General features: G+C 34.4%; 1 protein-coding gene across 1 annotated transcript; it reads right to left on the minus strand.

Annotated features, from left to right (window-relative positions):
* Nucleotides 1-2,376: 2,376 nt before the first annotated feature.
* On the minus strand, nt 2,377-5,043 carry LOC111480928 (transcription factor TCP4-like). The gene is made up of 2 exons (XM_023126162.1): nt 2,975-5,043; nt 2,377-2,884 (listed from the first exon to the last, which is right to left on the minus strand). The coding sequence occupies exon 1, from the start codon at nt 4,296-4,298 to the stop codon at nt 3,012-3,014; it is 1,287 nt and encodes a 428-aa protein (XP_022981930.1). The 5' UTR covers nt 4,299-5,043; the 3' UTR covers nt 2,377-2,884; nt 2,975-3,011.
* Nucleotides 5,044-14,297: the final 9,254 nt, after the last annotated feature.

Raw genomic sequence — 14,297 nt, forward strand, 5'->3', positions numbered from 1 at the left:
TTTTTTTTTTTTTTTTTTTTTTTTTTTTCATTTTCCAATCTCTAAAAATACCTTACGAGTTAGAGACTAAATTTTAGGATGAACTAAAAAAAAAAATATAGAAAATTTTGGTGAGGGGTAAAATTGTCCTTTTGACCCTGGCCTAATCAAAAGCTTAAGCTTAGTGAAAAGACGGAAAAGTAAAGTCAAAGTTTCACCCGAGATCCTTCACAAGAGATGCTCGTTATACATAAATAAGCTCTTGAATAGTTGAAATCCGTCCAAAAATTATGAAATTTGAGAGTTAAAGAGTTACGAGTTTTGGGTTCTTGTTCTCGATTTTTACTTAGATCTACGTAGATTTAGGTTTTGAATTTATAGTATATTATTCTTAGAGGAATTTGCAGTGAAGGAGATCGACGTATCGATGTGCATCAAGAATGATGAGATTTACAGTTTTGGACTAACTTTGGACGTATTTATTTCAACCTTTAGTTAATATAATTATGAGAAAAAATATTTTTGAATTCGAGTTGGTCTAAAACTATTTCATATCTCTCCACTACCTTTTCCACTTTGATACATGTACCATCGAGCTAGGCATAAGGTGAATATGGTACTGTATATGTGCCCCAACCTTGTTGAAAAGGGTTAGGGGTCTCCTGAACAAGGTCATTGTGTTGTAATCTTTAGATAAAAATATAGGGGTCTCCCGAACAAGGTCATTTTGAAAAAATTCCCACTCTTTTCAGATTTAAACCATAAAATTAGGATAAAAATATAAGGAAAAAATTAAAACTTATTCTTAAAACTTATCAATGTTATACATATAAGTGTTGTAATCTTTAAAAAGCTTGAACGAAACATTACAATTTATAAGTCATACAAATAAAACACAAAACACACGTAAAGCTCCAAAAACAACTCCAAAAGAAAACCTCACAATGAGTCTTTATCGAGCATGACAAAGCAAGCTTAAGAAATTTAAGATAGATATCGCGATCCGTTCTTACCTAGAGAATTTGATTATATATAAAACTTGCGACACTTATTCTGCTCTAAGTTATGGAGCAGAGCATCACACCGGAGCCTAACTTAAATTACAGATTTGAGCACAATAAATGCAGCTATGTTACAGAAGTGTTATAGAGATAAAATGTTGCAGGCTACTGGCAACACATATGAACATTATAATAAATCACACGACATGTTTTCCAAAGTATTACCCAAGTACTAGATAACATTGAGTCAATGAGACAGAGAATGGGTCAGAGTGGTCAATAACTCCTCCATATTAACGCCATACCATCTGACTCACTCAGTATTCAATTCTTCTGCAACACATTCAGTTTTTCAACTAATTCACTCTACCTCCTCACGCATTAATTCACCACCACTACGCTTTATCTTCTCTTCTAAATCTTTGTCTTCAAATCTAAAACCACTTCTAACAACATTCTCAACCAAATCTCACAATCTACCATCATTTTCGGGAAGTTGATGTTTGGTTGTGTGATGAAAGCATCAATATGAATATGATTCGACAAGAAGCCAACTATGAATGAACAAAAACTACTTTCGGATGAAAGCGATTTTGAAGATAGGATGAATAAGAAAGGCTTCAAAGAACTGAAAGCTATTACCCATACCAATAAGGTGCACCTTTCAATTATAGGAACTCGAAGACTAAATGTGCTCTATGTTAGATGACTTTCTGAAAATTTTACTCGGATGCATGTGAGTTAGAACAAAATATGTTGAAAGAACTCGAATGAATCTGTGAGAATAGTTTTCACTCTTAAAAGCGAAAAGTAAATAACCGTAGTATGTTGTGGGAAATACAAGAAAATGTTCTAAGTTATCGGGTGATTGAACCCAAATTTTGAAGAACCATTTTGGTTTAAGCCTTCTGCAGCACTCCAAGTTCTATACCTACTTCCAAGTGCTGTTTTGTATACCCAAAAGTTCAGCTGGCATCACCAAATAGGCTGAGAATAGCACTAAATGTGTAGCAGGGGTTTCATCTTCACAGTCTTGGGACCATTGAAGAAGCTTAGAATTTGGATTATTCCAAAAGCAAAAGAAGATATTTGTCATTTAGGTGAGGAGTGAAGTGCAGTGAAGTTATTAACTCCGCCCCACTTCACTCATTGTTCGGTCGTATGTCTTTCCAACTAGTTCTACCACTTATTAACTCTAACTCTAACTCTAACTCGAACTCGAAACGATCCCCAACTTAATCATTCTAATTTCAACTCACATTTATCGGCTTTATCACCTTACCTTCCTCCTACCTTTCTCTTTTTAATTATTAGATGTCTAATAGATTCTCGACATATTATATATTTACCTAAATAAAAAAAAAGAGTAACAGTCAGATTGCACAATCAAATCTAAAAACGAAATAGCTCAAATCAAGGAGGCATTAGAGATGAGGGTTCAGGTTATTGCAGGGTGCAATATTATCTTCCTTTTCTAGGCATTGGGTTTCCATTATTACAATGAAAAGCAAGGGGAAAAGATGGCAGGAAGAATACTGGACTGTTGTGTACTTGTACATCAATGGAAAAGGCAAAGCCTCCACCATTAAAATACACCATAGCTAACTTAACACACACACTGGACCAAGCAGATAGGCAAAGCTTTCAAGCAGGGAAACAAAAAGCTGAAGCATAAACAAGTAGTAGATAAAAACAGAACATATAGAATACTCGGGAATGAAGACACCTGATGTGATGCTTTCAGGATTCTTCTTCTTCTTCTTCTTCTTCTTCTTCCCACTGTATGAGCCAGCCATTGAGAAAGGAACCCAAATTCTGCTCCCTGCAAGCAAGCTTCCACATTAGCAGCAAAGCAATGGCGTGGCTACTTAACTGGCTTTATTAGTTGATATATAGAGGAAGTCCTGTTGAAAGAAATTTTCAGGTCAATCAATGATGTCCAGGACGAAACATGGGATTTGTGAACTGGGTTTTGATGTAATGTAGTATCTTACAGAGTAGAGAGAGAGGTTTGAGCTTTTTTTAGCAGATTCAATGGCGGGAGTTGGAGGAAGCAGAGGATGGTTTTTCAGAAATACCATCGTGTTCCTCTTCGCCCGGGATCCGCGCCGGAATTAGAAACCTGGGGAATCCGCCAGAGGCGAATCCAAGACCCGGAAATGTGGATTGGTAGATCGACGGTGGAATCGGATGCTGTTGATTGTCGAAGAAGGTAATTGACGGGTCTATCCAAGCGCGGATCGAGGGCGTGTAACTGGACTGAAGGGGTCCCCTCTGAGAAACCAACTGGTTTTCTCCGAACAACGGTTGCAGAATCGGCGACGGCGGTGGCGGCTGAAAGCTTGAGGTTGTTGGCTGTGAGTTGTATAAGAATTCACCATTAACACCTCCGTCTACGCCGCTAAGATCTGCATTCACCGTGTTCCAATGCAAAATCCTCTGGAGTCGGCCGATTTCCATAGCCGATTGGGGATGCTGCTCCGACCATCCGTCGAAGCCAGCCAATGGTGTTGATCCAGAGAAAAAGGGATGGTCGTTTTGATGATTTTGAGCAATTGAATGTTGAGTTCGTTCGGATTCGAGCTTTGATATTGATCCTTCAAAAGACTGTAAGGAAAGCCTTAGATCTTGCGCTCGGCTACTGGTTCTAGAGAGTAAATCCGGCGGAAACGCGTCGAACTCAAAAATTGACGAGGGCGTCTCTGCAGCAGCCGTCGTCGTCGTCGGTAAGAACGATTTGACGGTGTTGACGATCGAATCCGAATCGAAAGATGGTGGAAGAAAACTGGAGTTATCGCTATTAGGGTTATCTTCCGTGGAACCATTCTGCAAATTCTTCATGGTACATTCGGAAACTCCGCCGTTGCCGGCCACAAAATTCCTAGTTGTACTCCCGTCCGGCGGGTGAACAGCAACCGGAATTTTGTTTTCGCTGTTCTTCTCATCCTTCTGCGTTGCCGATTTCTCGCTGCTCGTATTCAAACCATTTGGATTCCATCCAGGAAGCTCTCGAAGCTTGTCTATGGCGGGTTTGGCCTTCTTGATGAGCCAGTCGACGGCCTTACTCGGCCGGTCGTAGCCGAGACGGTCCTGCACATCGTAGAACTCGATGGCAGTATGGGCGGAGAGTCTAACACGACGGTCCCTCGGGCCTCTCGCCGTGCAAACTTTGCTGTGACGGTCCTTCCTTCCAATCGATCGAACAATGTGGCCTCCTTGAACCTCCAAGATTTCGCCTCCACCGCCACTACCGCCGCCGGTGCTTCTCATTCCAAGTCTTGAAGATTTCGTCGGCTGTTGATGGCCGAACTCCCCCATTCTTGCCTCATCTTGGAAGCTCCACCCAGGCAGAGTAGAAGCCGACGGCGGAGGAAAGTACGGCCGCTTCTTGGTTGATTGTGAGTCTAAAGTCGCATAGAGGTACTGAAGATTCCGACCGTCTTCTTCTTCTTGTTCCCCTGTATGACTGAAATTTATAACGTGACTCCGGCTCCGCCGATGATGAAGAAGACGATGATTCGGCTGAGGATCCAGGGCCAGTCCCGTGAGATTCCCCTCTTCCAGCTTTAAACGAACTAACACTGCTCTTCTTCCTAATTGATTGCTGATTCCTTTTCAATTTCCTGTAATCCCGTCTGAAAGTAGAACCGCCATTGTTACGAGCTCTAATTCTAAATCCTGCGTTTGTGTAGCCTCTCCAAAAGGGCTCCGCCATTCAATCCTCCCACTCACCATGAAGCCCTCCAAATGAAAAACCCAATCAAACCCAGATGCGAAAACCAGTGGTAATCTCATCCCAGCCCATCTCGCTCCATCAGAGAGCAATGAATGAATGAATGAATGGAAGAAGAAGAAGGGGGTGGGGGCTAAGAAGTTAAACAACAAAATTACTAGAAAAAGGAATGGAGGGAGGGAGGGATGGAGGATGGGAAAGTGAAAAGAAATTTGGATGGGCCTATAAGAAGAAGGCTTGATTGTGGCAGTTGGCAGGGGTTGACAGCCTTTTTCTCTTTTGCGCCAGTATTTGATTATAAAAGATATCTCTGCCATTACAATCACTGCGCCCTCTCACCCTCTCACCCTCTCACACCCTCTCTCTATCTGGAAAGTGATGGACTTCATCATGCTCTTCCTACTTTCCCCATTTTTCTTCATTTTAAATCTTTCTGCACATAATTATTGTTACCCTCCTTCTCCACTCCAACAAATTAAGATCTTAGCTTCCATTTGAGATCTCACCATGTCCAACGTCTTAACGCATTACAATTCGTTTTTGGCTCTAATACTATTTGTACCAGCCGCAGTCCGCCATCTTTAGGGTAGGGGCTCAATGTCCAATGTCTAACTCTAATATTATCTATAACCGACACAATTCACTCCATTGGAGGCTTAATGTCCAATGTCCGACTCTAATATCATTTATAATAGCTCATGTCCACCACTAGCTCCGTTTTTACCCATTGCTTATCACCATCATCTTCACGATTTTAAAATGCCTACTAAGGAGAAGTTTTCATACCTTTATTATAAATGTTTTGTTTCCCCTCCAACTAATATGAGATCTCACAACAAAAATGATTTTAACTATACCATTTATTTATTTATTTTTTTGCAAGATACACCTGATTTTAAAATCCATAAATCTCAAACTAATAAAATATCGAATTTTCAATAAATAAATTTATAATATCAAATATGGTATATGTAAGCATAATTTAATAAACATAATTAAAAAAAAAAAAAAAACTTGATATTTTGTTTAGATGATAATATTAAAAAATTTATAAGTAGTCTAATCGGTATAATGTGTGACACACATTATTACCAACATAATGCACTTTCAATTATTGTTGAAGACATGATGTGGAATTGCCTAAATTATTGAAAACTATTAAATATTATTTTGTTATTTAATTTTGTACCAAATATATATATATATATATATATATATATATATTTTGTCATTTTTGGGATGGGTCATAAATGATTCACTTGTTTGGTTTAGAAAAAAATATCCATTTTTAGTAATTATTTATTATATACATATATTCGATCTCAAATATTTTTAATACAAAAAGTTAATATTAGATAATATATGAATATATCAAATATCGCTTCAGTGAATTTAAAATATTTATAGCGTTTTTATATAATTATACTATATGTTATTATAGGGTATAAAAATATGGTTATAGTTGTTCCCTTGAATAAGTGTATTTTTTGTTGGGGCACGCGCGTCCATGTGGCTTGGGAAACTTTGTGAATAAATAATAATAATAATAATGAAAAGTAACAATAAAATTTTATAGGTTTTATAAAAATATTATTTATATTGATAATATTTATATGATTATTTTGTGCAACTTAGTTCCCTTGTATGTAACATTAACATATATATAAAAAATAAAATAAAAAGGAAAGCGACCAATTAATTACTATTTTAATCAACCATTAATCTCATTCTTGTGTTATTTGGGTAATTAAAAATAAAATTAATATATATATATATTGATCAACTAATTCCTCCCGAGTTGAGACCGATCATTCAAATAAATGGGGGTAAACTAATGAGCTCGGATACTAAAAGTGTGTTTAATGAATATTAATTAACATAATAAACTTCAAAATAAAATTAATTTTCAAAAAATTATTAATGTATATTTTTTTTTAATAAAGTAGAAGAAAATTAAAATCATGTTAAATAATTTAACATGTGTGAAATAGAATTCTAATGAAAGGTCTAAATTCAAATTTTATTTTATTTTTGTAAAAATTAATTTTATATGTACGAGGAATAATTACTATAAATTTAAATTCGAACATAAAATTAAGATAGGTGGAATGGTACCTTTATTTTTTATTTTTATTTTATATATTTATTTTAATGAACATATATAAAATAGCACAATAATAAATAAAAAAATTCATATATTCGAAAATAGTTAATTTTTATTTAAATCCCATTTTTAATATGTCCAACTAAAAAGAAATCAATTTATTTTATTTCTCTGCCACTAAAAAAACAGTGTGAATTAGAATTATTTAAATTATTCATTATTATTTTTATTCCAATACTTCAATAAAGGAGAACCGTACGTCATCCATGACCATTGAAATAAAATATAAGTTATTTTAATTAATTATTTAAACTGAAATGAAAATAAAATAAAATAAGGAATTTTAAAGGTATATTTCGACGCAAGTGGTTACAATAGGAGCATAATGGCCGCTCGTCAATTTAGGTTTATTATTATTATTTTGATCTTTAAATTTATTCGCTTAAAAAAAAATCTTAAAACCTTCAAAGATTTTATTTCAAATATCTTAAATATTCTATACAGATTAATAACTTTTTAAAAAGAATATTGAATATTATTTAACTTTATATTATTTTTAGAATAAGCTTACCGTCCATAAATATTTGACGACCCACTAATATATTTTAAATTAATATATGCAATCTCACCCAATTTTGTTAATTGAATAATACAGGGGCGTGTTCCTTAAAATTATTAATTATCTATCTAATGATTGGATAAGAGAATTTTAAAAATAATTAGGAATATTAATAAAATTGTATTAGTTACAAACATGATGGATATTGGCAGGTATGTCTCATCAGAATCTGACGTGGACAAATGATTAGAGCACGAAAAATAAATAAATAGACTTAAATTATATATTTAGTCTAAATTTATTGAAATTATGGATAAATAATAATAATTATACCGTCTAATCCCACCAAACAAACTTGTTTATAATATTTTCAGTATTTATGTATTAGTTGGGATTTATATATTTTAAATTATGGAAAATAATGTTTTTCTTTTTGTTATGACCGAACATTTTCTGTCTTTTTTGTTGTCTTATTTGTGGATTATTGTTTTTTTTTATCTCTTTAATGAATGATTTTCAATTTAAATATTAATTTATTATTACTCTAATTTTTTTATATTAGATATAATAATATGGTTTTAATCAACCCAATCAATCATCTAAAAGGAAAAAAAAAAAAACAAATTTATTATTAGAATTGTTAACCTATGATTAATCATATGAAAATTACATAATTATTTTAATTTTGTTTTCATACAGATAATATTTTTCAAGTAAACTTGAAAATGTAAGTGGTGAAAAGGTTAAAGTACACGTGGCAGTTATGGCAGGTCAGCCGAGCTTCTCGACTTGTAGTGCTTTTAAAACAACATTATTGGGGTGCGTTCCCACGTGTCATGTCGTTATCTCCGAGTCAGACACACGCGCGCCTCGTACAAACCCATAAATGGATGAGTTTTTCGTGTTGATCTGTCAGACGTGGATTTAAGGATTACCGTCTTCCTTTTGCATACAAGACACGTGGCAGTGTGGTTGGCCTTCGAGATAATTTCTGTGGGTCCCTTCACATAATTTATTTTTTGGCATTTATATTTATCTTTTTTGTAATTTATTTGAAAAGAAAATTTATGAAAATAAATAACGTGCTTTAACGCATGGAATAAATGCCCATCAAAGAGTCAATTTTCCTTTTTGACTTCAATTTATTTATTATTATTATTTTTTTTTTTGCTTTAACTAATAAATAAAATTTTTATATAATTCAAAATATATCATACAAATTAATCACAATCCAAATAAATGGTCCAACAAATTGACATTTTTTATTTCAACTTTATGAATCAATATATATATATATATTTATTTATTTATTTATATTTATGTACGATCATGACTCAGAACACCTTATACACGAGTTTATGATTTTTAAATTCATAATTACGTAGGAAAAAGTACTAACACCCAATAAATAAATATAATATAAGTATTTAAATATCTGACACGTGTTATATATATATTCAAATGTAAATAGCTCAAAAAAATCAATTTTAAATACAAGAACCTTCTCTAAGTGTGCAACTGAGGTAACAAGACACTAATTGAATGGTGGCGGGTTTTGAAGAGATAAAAATAAAATAAACAAAAATGAAAATGGAAGTGTAAATAAAAATGAGATAAGAAAGATCCAAATCCGTGCACCTTCAGTTACTTAACCAGACAAAATTTATTAGTGATTATTATTCATAAGCACGGACATCTCACGCTTGGAATATGACCTAAATAAACAATGATGTTGATTGCCAGTAGAAAACTTTAGAACCTTAGTGCACTCATAGTTTTGCCTTTTCATTTTCTTTGACTTCATCCTCAAACTCATCATTCACATTCTCGTTTTTTACCATGGATTCGACACGTGAAGCAAACATCTCCATGGTAAGCCAGTTGTACGAATGTGAGTAGGAGTATGACCATCTAAGAACGTGTGTGCGAGATGATTGTACCACTCAATCAATTTACAATAGGTCCAATTAACGATGAAACGATCTTGTATGTCCACATCTACGTTAAGATAAAAATAAATGCTTACACCGACTATTTTTTTTTTTGGGATTTCTCACTTCTCTCTTCAACTATTTCCTCAAGGATCATCGATTTCTCAATTTCTCGTGAATCGGGCATCTGGGTATCGAGAACTATGATCCCTTGATGACGAATTCGATGACGAAATCGAACCATTGTTGTTGCTAATATTGAAGAAATCCATTGGTGGGTTTCCTATTGGGGACTCGGACAACTGTTGATGATCTACGGCATGCAACTTCCTAGGTAACTTTGGCTCATTACTCCATGGGATTGCCCACGTTGTGTTTGATTGTTTGTCTTGGAAGTTAGAAGTTCAATGCAATTATGAACACTTTTTTGATTAAATATATGAGATAAAGCTCATGTGGTTGATTAAAGCATTGCACGTAGATCTGGCATTAGTAGAACATTGCATCGGATCAGTGCCATCTAGAATCTCTCATTTATTGTAAGAGTTCAAGTCCATCGTTAGTAGATGTTGTCCGTTTTGGTTGGTTATGTATAGCCGTTAGTCTCATGATTTTAAAACGAGTCTATTAAGGAGAGGTAAGTGCAACTCTTGACGAGGAGGAATCAAGCTAGAGAACTGTTCAAAAGGTGGAAAGAAAAGAACACCCAACGTTTGTTTGTGAGGGTAGATGTGACATCCCATGTTGGTTGGAGAAGGGAACGTAACATTTCTTATATGATGGGTGTATAAACCTCTACTTAATAGACACGTTTTAGAACCATGAGTCTGACAGCGATACGTAATGGGCCAAAACGGACAATATTTGGTCGGTTACAAATGATATCAGAGCTAGATATCGAGCAGTGTGCCAGTGAGGACACTGGCCCCCAAGGAAAGTCCAAGATTGTGAGATCTCACATTGGTTAGAAAAGAGAGCTAAACATTCCTTATAAGGGAATGAAAACCTCTCCCTAATAGACACGTTTTAAAACCATGAGGTTGATGACGATATATAATGGACCAAAGCAGACAATTTATACTAACGATGAACTTGGACTATTACAAATGGTATCGTAGCCAGACACTGTGCGATGTGTCAGCGAGGATGTTAGGCCTCCAAGAGGGATGAATTGTGAGATCTTTAGAGGAGAACAAAACATTCCTTATAAATATATGGAAACTTCTGCTAATAGACGTGTTTTAAAATCGTGAGGCTGATGCTTCTGATATCCTTACAACCGCAGGAGAACCCTCGGAAGAAGACAAAGGAAAGAACCCACCAACCTTTCTTCGGTAAATTGGTTGCTACTCTCACAAGAAGCCAGAATAGGCATTGAGCAGATAGTTATTCCAAGAGAAGAGTCTGCTCATCTCCTCCCTAGACCACCCCACATCTTGTCGCTTCTTATCGATCATAGAGAATCGACTCAGAGCCAAATGTTCGTCTCCGAATCGTACCCTTCGATTGGCAATGCAAATTATTATGAGAAAACTGTTGGAAGAGTAAATCCTAATACTGAGTTTAATGACTTCAGTGACAGAAAAGAAATCTCACTATTAGATAGGTTATCATTCCTTCCTAAATAAATTTTTTCTCCCAATTCATGTAACGCTCGAACGTCCAGGATCCTGCATTCCCTAAAGCATAATTGTTGTTTGATATTCTCGAGATTACTCTTATTCATATATGGTCTCAGTTCATTCACATACAGTCTCCTTTACTCAGCCTACCAACTATACTTTCTAAAAAACCATAATTCCTAGTCAATCTTGCATGTGCACTCAAAAGGGTTATTTGAATTTATTTAATTTTCCTAAAAGCTTTTGCGAGCTCCACCAATTAGAATGGATGAATTAATAAAACCAATAGAATTGTACGGACAAATAATATTATAGTTTCACAATCTACCAACCCTAATCCCAAACAATTTCCACTTGAAAAAAATATTCCCACCACCTTCTTTCTTTTATTTTATCTCGAAAATTCCACTTAGCTAGAGAGAAAAACGAATAATTCTTTAAGAGTATAGAAACCTTTTACTAGTAGACACGTTTTAAACGATATATGTAATGAGCTAAAACGGATAACATATGCTAGCGGAAGGCATGGACTATTACAATATAAAATCGAAAAGTCTCGTAATTCAATAGACCATAATAGAAAAGTACCCATTTTTTTAATCTCATTTTGGTATAATCCAAGTGTTCTTATGCAATATTCTAAGGAATAAAGCAAATTTGGATCACTATATAGAATTTCAGATCATACAAAATATTGTGTTATTTTATTTATGTGTAGAAAAGAGATTTAAAACATTAAATGTTTGGATTTGGTTTGCCACTAAAATGTATAAAATTAAAACTTTTTAAGTCTTACAACAAAATTGAAGTCAAGCTCTCATTTTAAAAATTAAAAGTTCATAGCTGCTGGTGGGATCAAAGTCAACAATTGTTAGTTTAATGTGTTAATTGTCCAATTGGATTGTTTGAGATCCATTTTAATTTAGCCGCCGCTGTCGAGTTGTTTTTGGTGATCTTAGTTGAGTCGGCGGCGATTGAACCATCTTTTCAACTTCTTTACTTATAGAACACATTCGATAGACTGTGTTTCTTCGACACTCTGTCCAGTAACCTTTTCTAAATCACTAACCGACTTAGAACCAAGTTTAAGAATTTGCTAACTGTTAATGTTTGATTAATCCACCACACCTAAATGGTGTGAAAGTCATCTTATTTATAATCAAATAAATTACAAGGATATGGAAATAGTAGTAAATGGAAATAACAATAAATGGAAAGATACCTATGATAATAAGGCAAATATTAGAGATATTTTTCTTATAATAAAATATCAAATATAATATATATGGTAAACTATAATTTATTACTAAATATTCTTAACACTAACCATGAGATTTTGACATGATCAATACCTCGATCTTTATTTCATAAGGGAGATCATTCTTTAATTTCTTTAGCTTCGATCGGTTGTGAAATTTGAAGGATCACAACCAAAGAATGGAAACAACATGTTGTAAGACGGAAATGACTCGGGAATAGAAGGAGCATCGGGATGCTAGTTGCCCCTCATCTCATAGTGCGGAGATCATTTCTCCATCAGACCAAATCGATTCAAGCCCCCCCTCTCTCTCTCTTTATATTATTTGTTAAGATCGTATAATACAAGAATATTTTTGTTTTGATAGGACTACTCAAACTTCTTAAGACTCTACGAGAGGCCTTCAATTCTCAAATAAAAAGAGAATAGAAGAAATCCCACTTTCATCCCGTATCTTAATGTAATTATATGAGGTAGATTTTGATGAAAGATTGTCTCTCGAAACTAGTGTCGAGAACGAAACTCAAGTCATTATTCATTCCCGCTCATACTTAGGCCAAAGGCTTAAATATACGAATCTCCACTCCGAACGTTTCCGATCGGATGAATGAGAGAGCAAGAGTTTGTGGAGAACAGGTGAAGGGTTGGTATAATGAAATATGATTGCAAAATTGAGCTTGGCACAACCCAGAAAAAACATTGGTGGAAAGGCAATTGTATACTATTTTACGACAAAAAAGATGTCACTTTTTGGGTGTGGTACAATGTCGGTAATAAATTTTTGTGGATAATGATGTTTAATTTCTGGATTACTTACTATTTATAACCCCATCTTCTTCACTTCCATCATCATTGTAAATTAAAGTTTGGAGAAAGCAGCCATGGGCGCCGCCATTGGAGTGAAGTTGTTGTTGTGTTTCTTTATTGTGATCATTTTGGTGCCATTTTTGAGCTTTGGAGCTCCTTCTCCAAGTGGGTTTATGGAGAGTGCTAGAGAAGCATTAATGGCTAGCCTCCATAGGCAAGATGAAAGGCGCTTCCAGGTGCAGCGGAGCACCCCCGGCGGCCCTGATCAGCACCATCACTGATCCATCAACCTCAACCACTGCCTTTGTCCACAGGATCAAGATCAATAAATGATTCTATATATCATATTGTTTTGAATTTAGTACTAATTTAATGCCTAAATTCTAAGTTTTACTTTTTTAAGTTTCAAATTAAGTTTTAATTTTGAGTTAATAAAAACATCTTTAAAATAATATGAGCTAAAACATCTCGATTATGTAATATGAACTTTAAGTTGCAATTCATGTCTCATTACAAATTTTGGATAAATGATAACGGAAAGGTTATATTTATAACGGGCTAATTATGATCATAAAAAATGAAAGTTACCACTCTTGAAATGTCTCGTGAACTTTTGAAACTATATAAAACCATGTATGTTATCTTTATAAAATCGACTTGAAAAACATTGTAAACAGAGCATTTGGTAAATTTTTTTTTGTAATTGTATATAGTTTAGGTTACATATTTAGAATAACGAAGCAGTGAGATATTTGATCAATAAGATAATCTGAATATTATTTTCTCTTATGGTGATTTCTTATCGTCTCGAGGTTCTTGGATAATTAGATCTAAAAGCCTTATTCTTCAATAAGGTTGTTAGATCACATTCGTAAGAGTTGCAATTATCAGAAATAAAATCATATTGATTTGGGAGTTTTAGTATTAATCTGGTTCAGGTTGTAGAAATTGACTTGGACTAGTTCTTCAAGGACCTCCGTCGGTCTCGACACTCTCTTTTCTAGTGACCCTTTCCTTAAGTTGGGCCCAATTTCACCGAAAAAAAAAAAAGGACATCTAAGCCTACTTTTAACAATTCAAACCCACCACTAACATATATTGTCCGTTTTGGCCCGTATCACCGTCAACTTCATGATTTTAAAACGCGTATACTAGAGAGAGGGTTTTACACCATTATAAGGAATGTTTCGTTTTCCTTTCTAATTCATGTGGGATTTCTAACGACTGCTTCGGGATGGTATCAAAATATTAAAATTAAAATGGGAGCATGTGGGTGTTATGTTTTTTTTTTTTTTTTTTTTTT

The sequence above is a fragment of the Cucurbita maxima genome, unplaced genomic scaffold, assembly GCF_002738345.1.
Source record: "Cucurbita maxima cultivar Rimu unplaced genomic scaffold, Cmax_1.0 Cma_Scf00006, whole genome shotgun sequence".
NCBI classification, from domain to species: Eukaryota; Viridiplantae; Streptophyta; class Magnoliopsida; order Cucurbitales; family Cucurbitaceae; genus Cucurbita; species Cucurbita maxima.

Excerpts from the sequence above, each read along its gene's own strand:
- LOC111480928 (XM_023126162.1), bottom strand. The coding sequence starts at position 4,298 with ATGGGGGAGTTCGGCCATCAACAGCCGACGAAATCTTCAAGACTTGGA.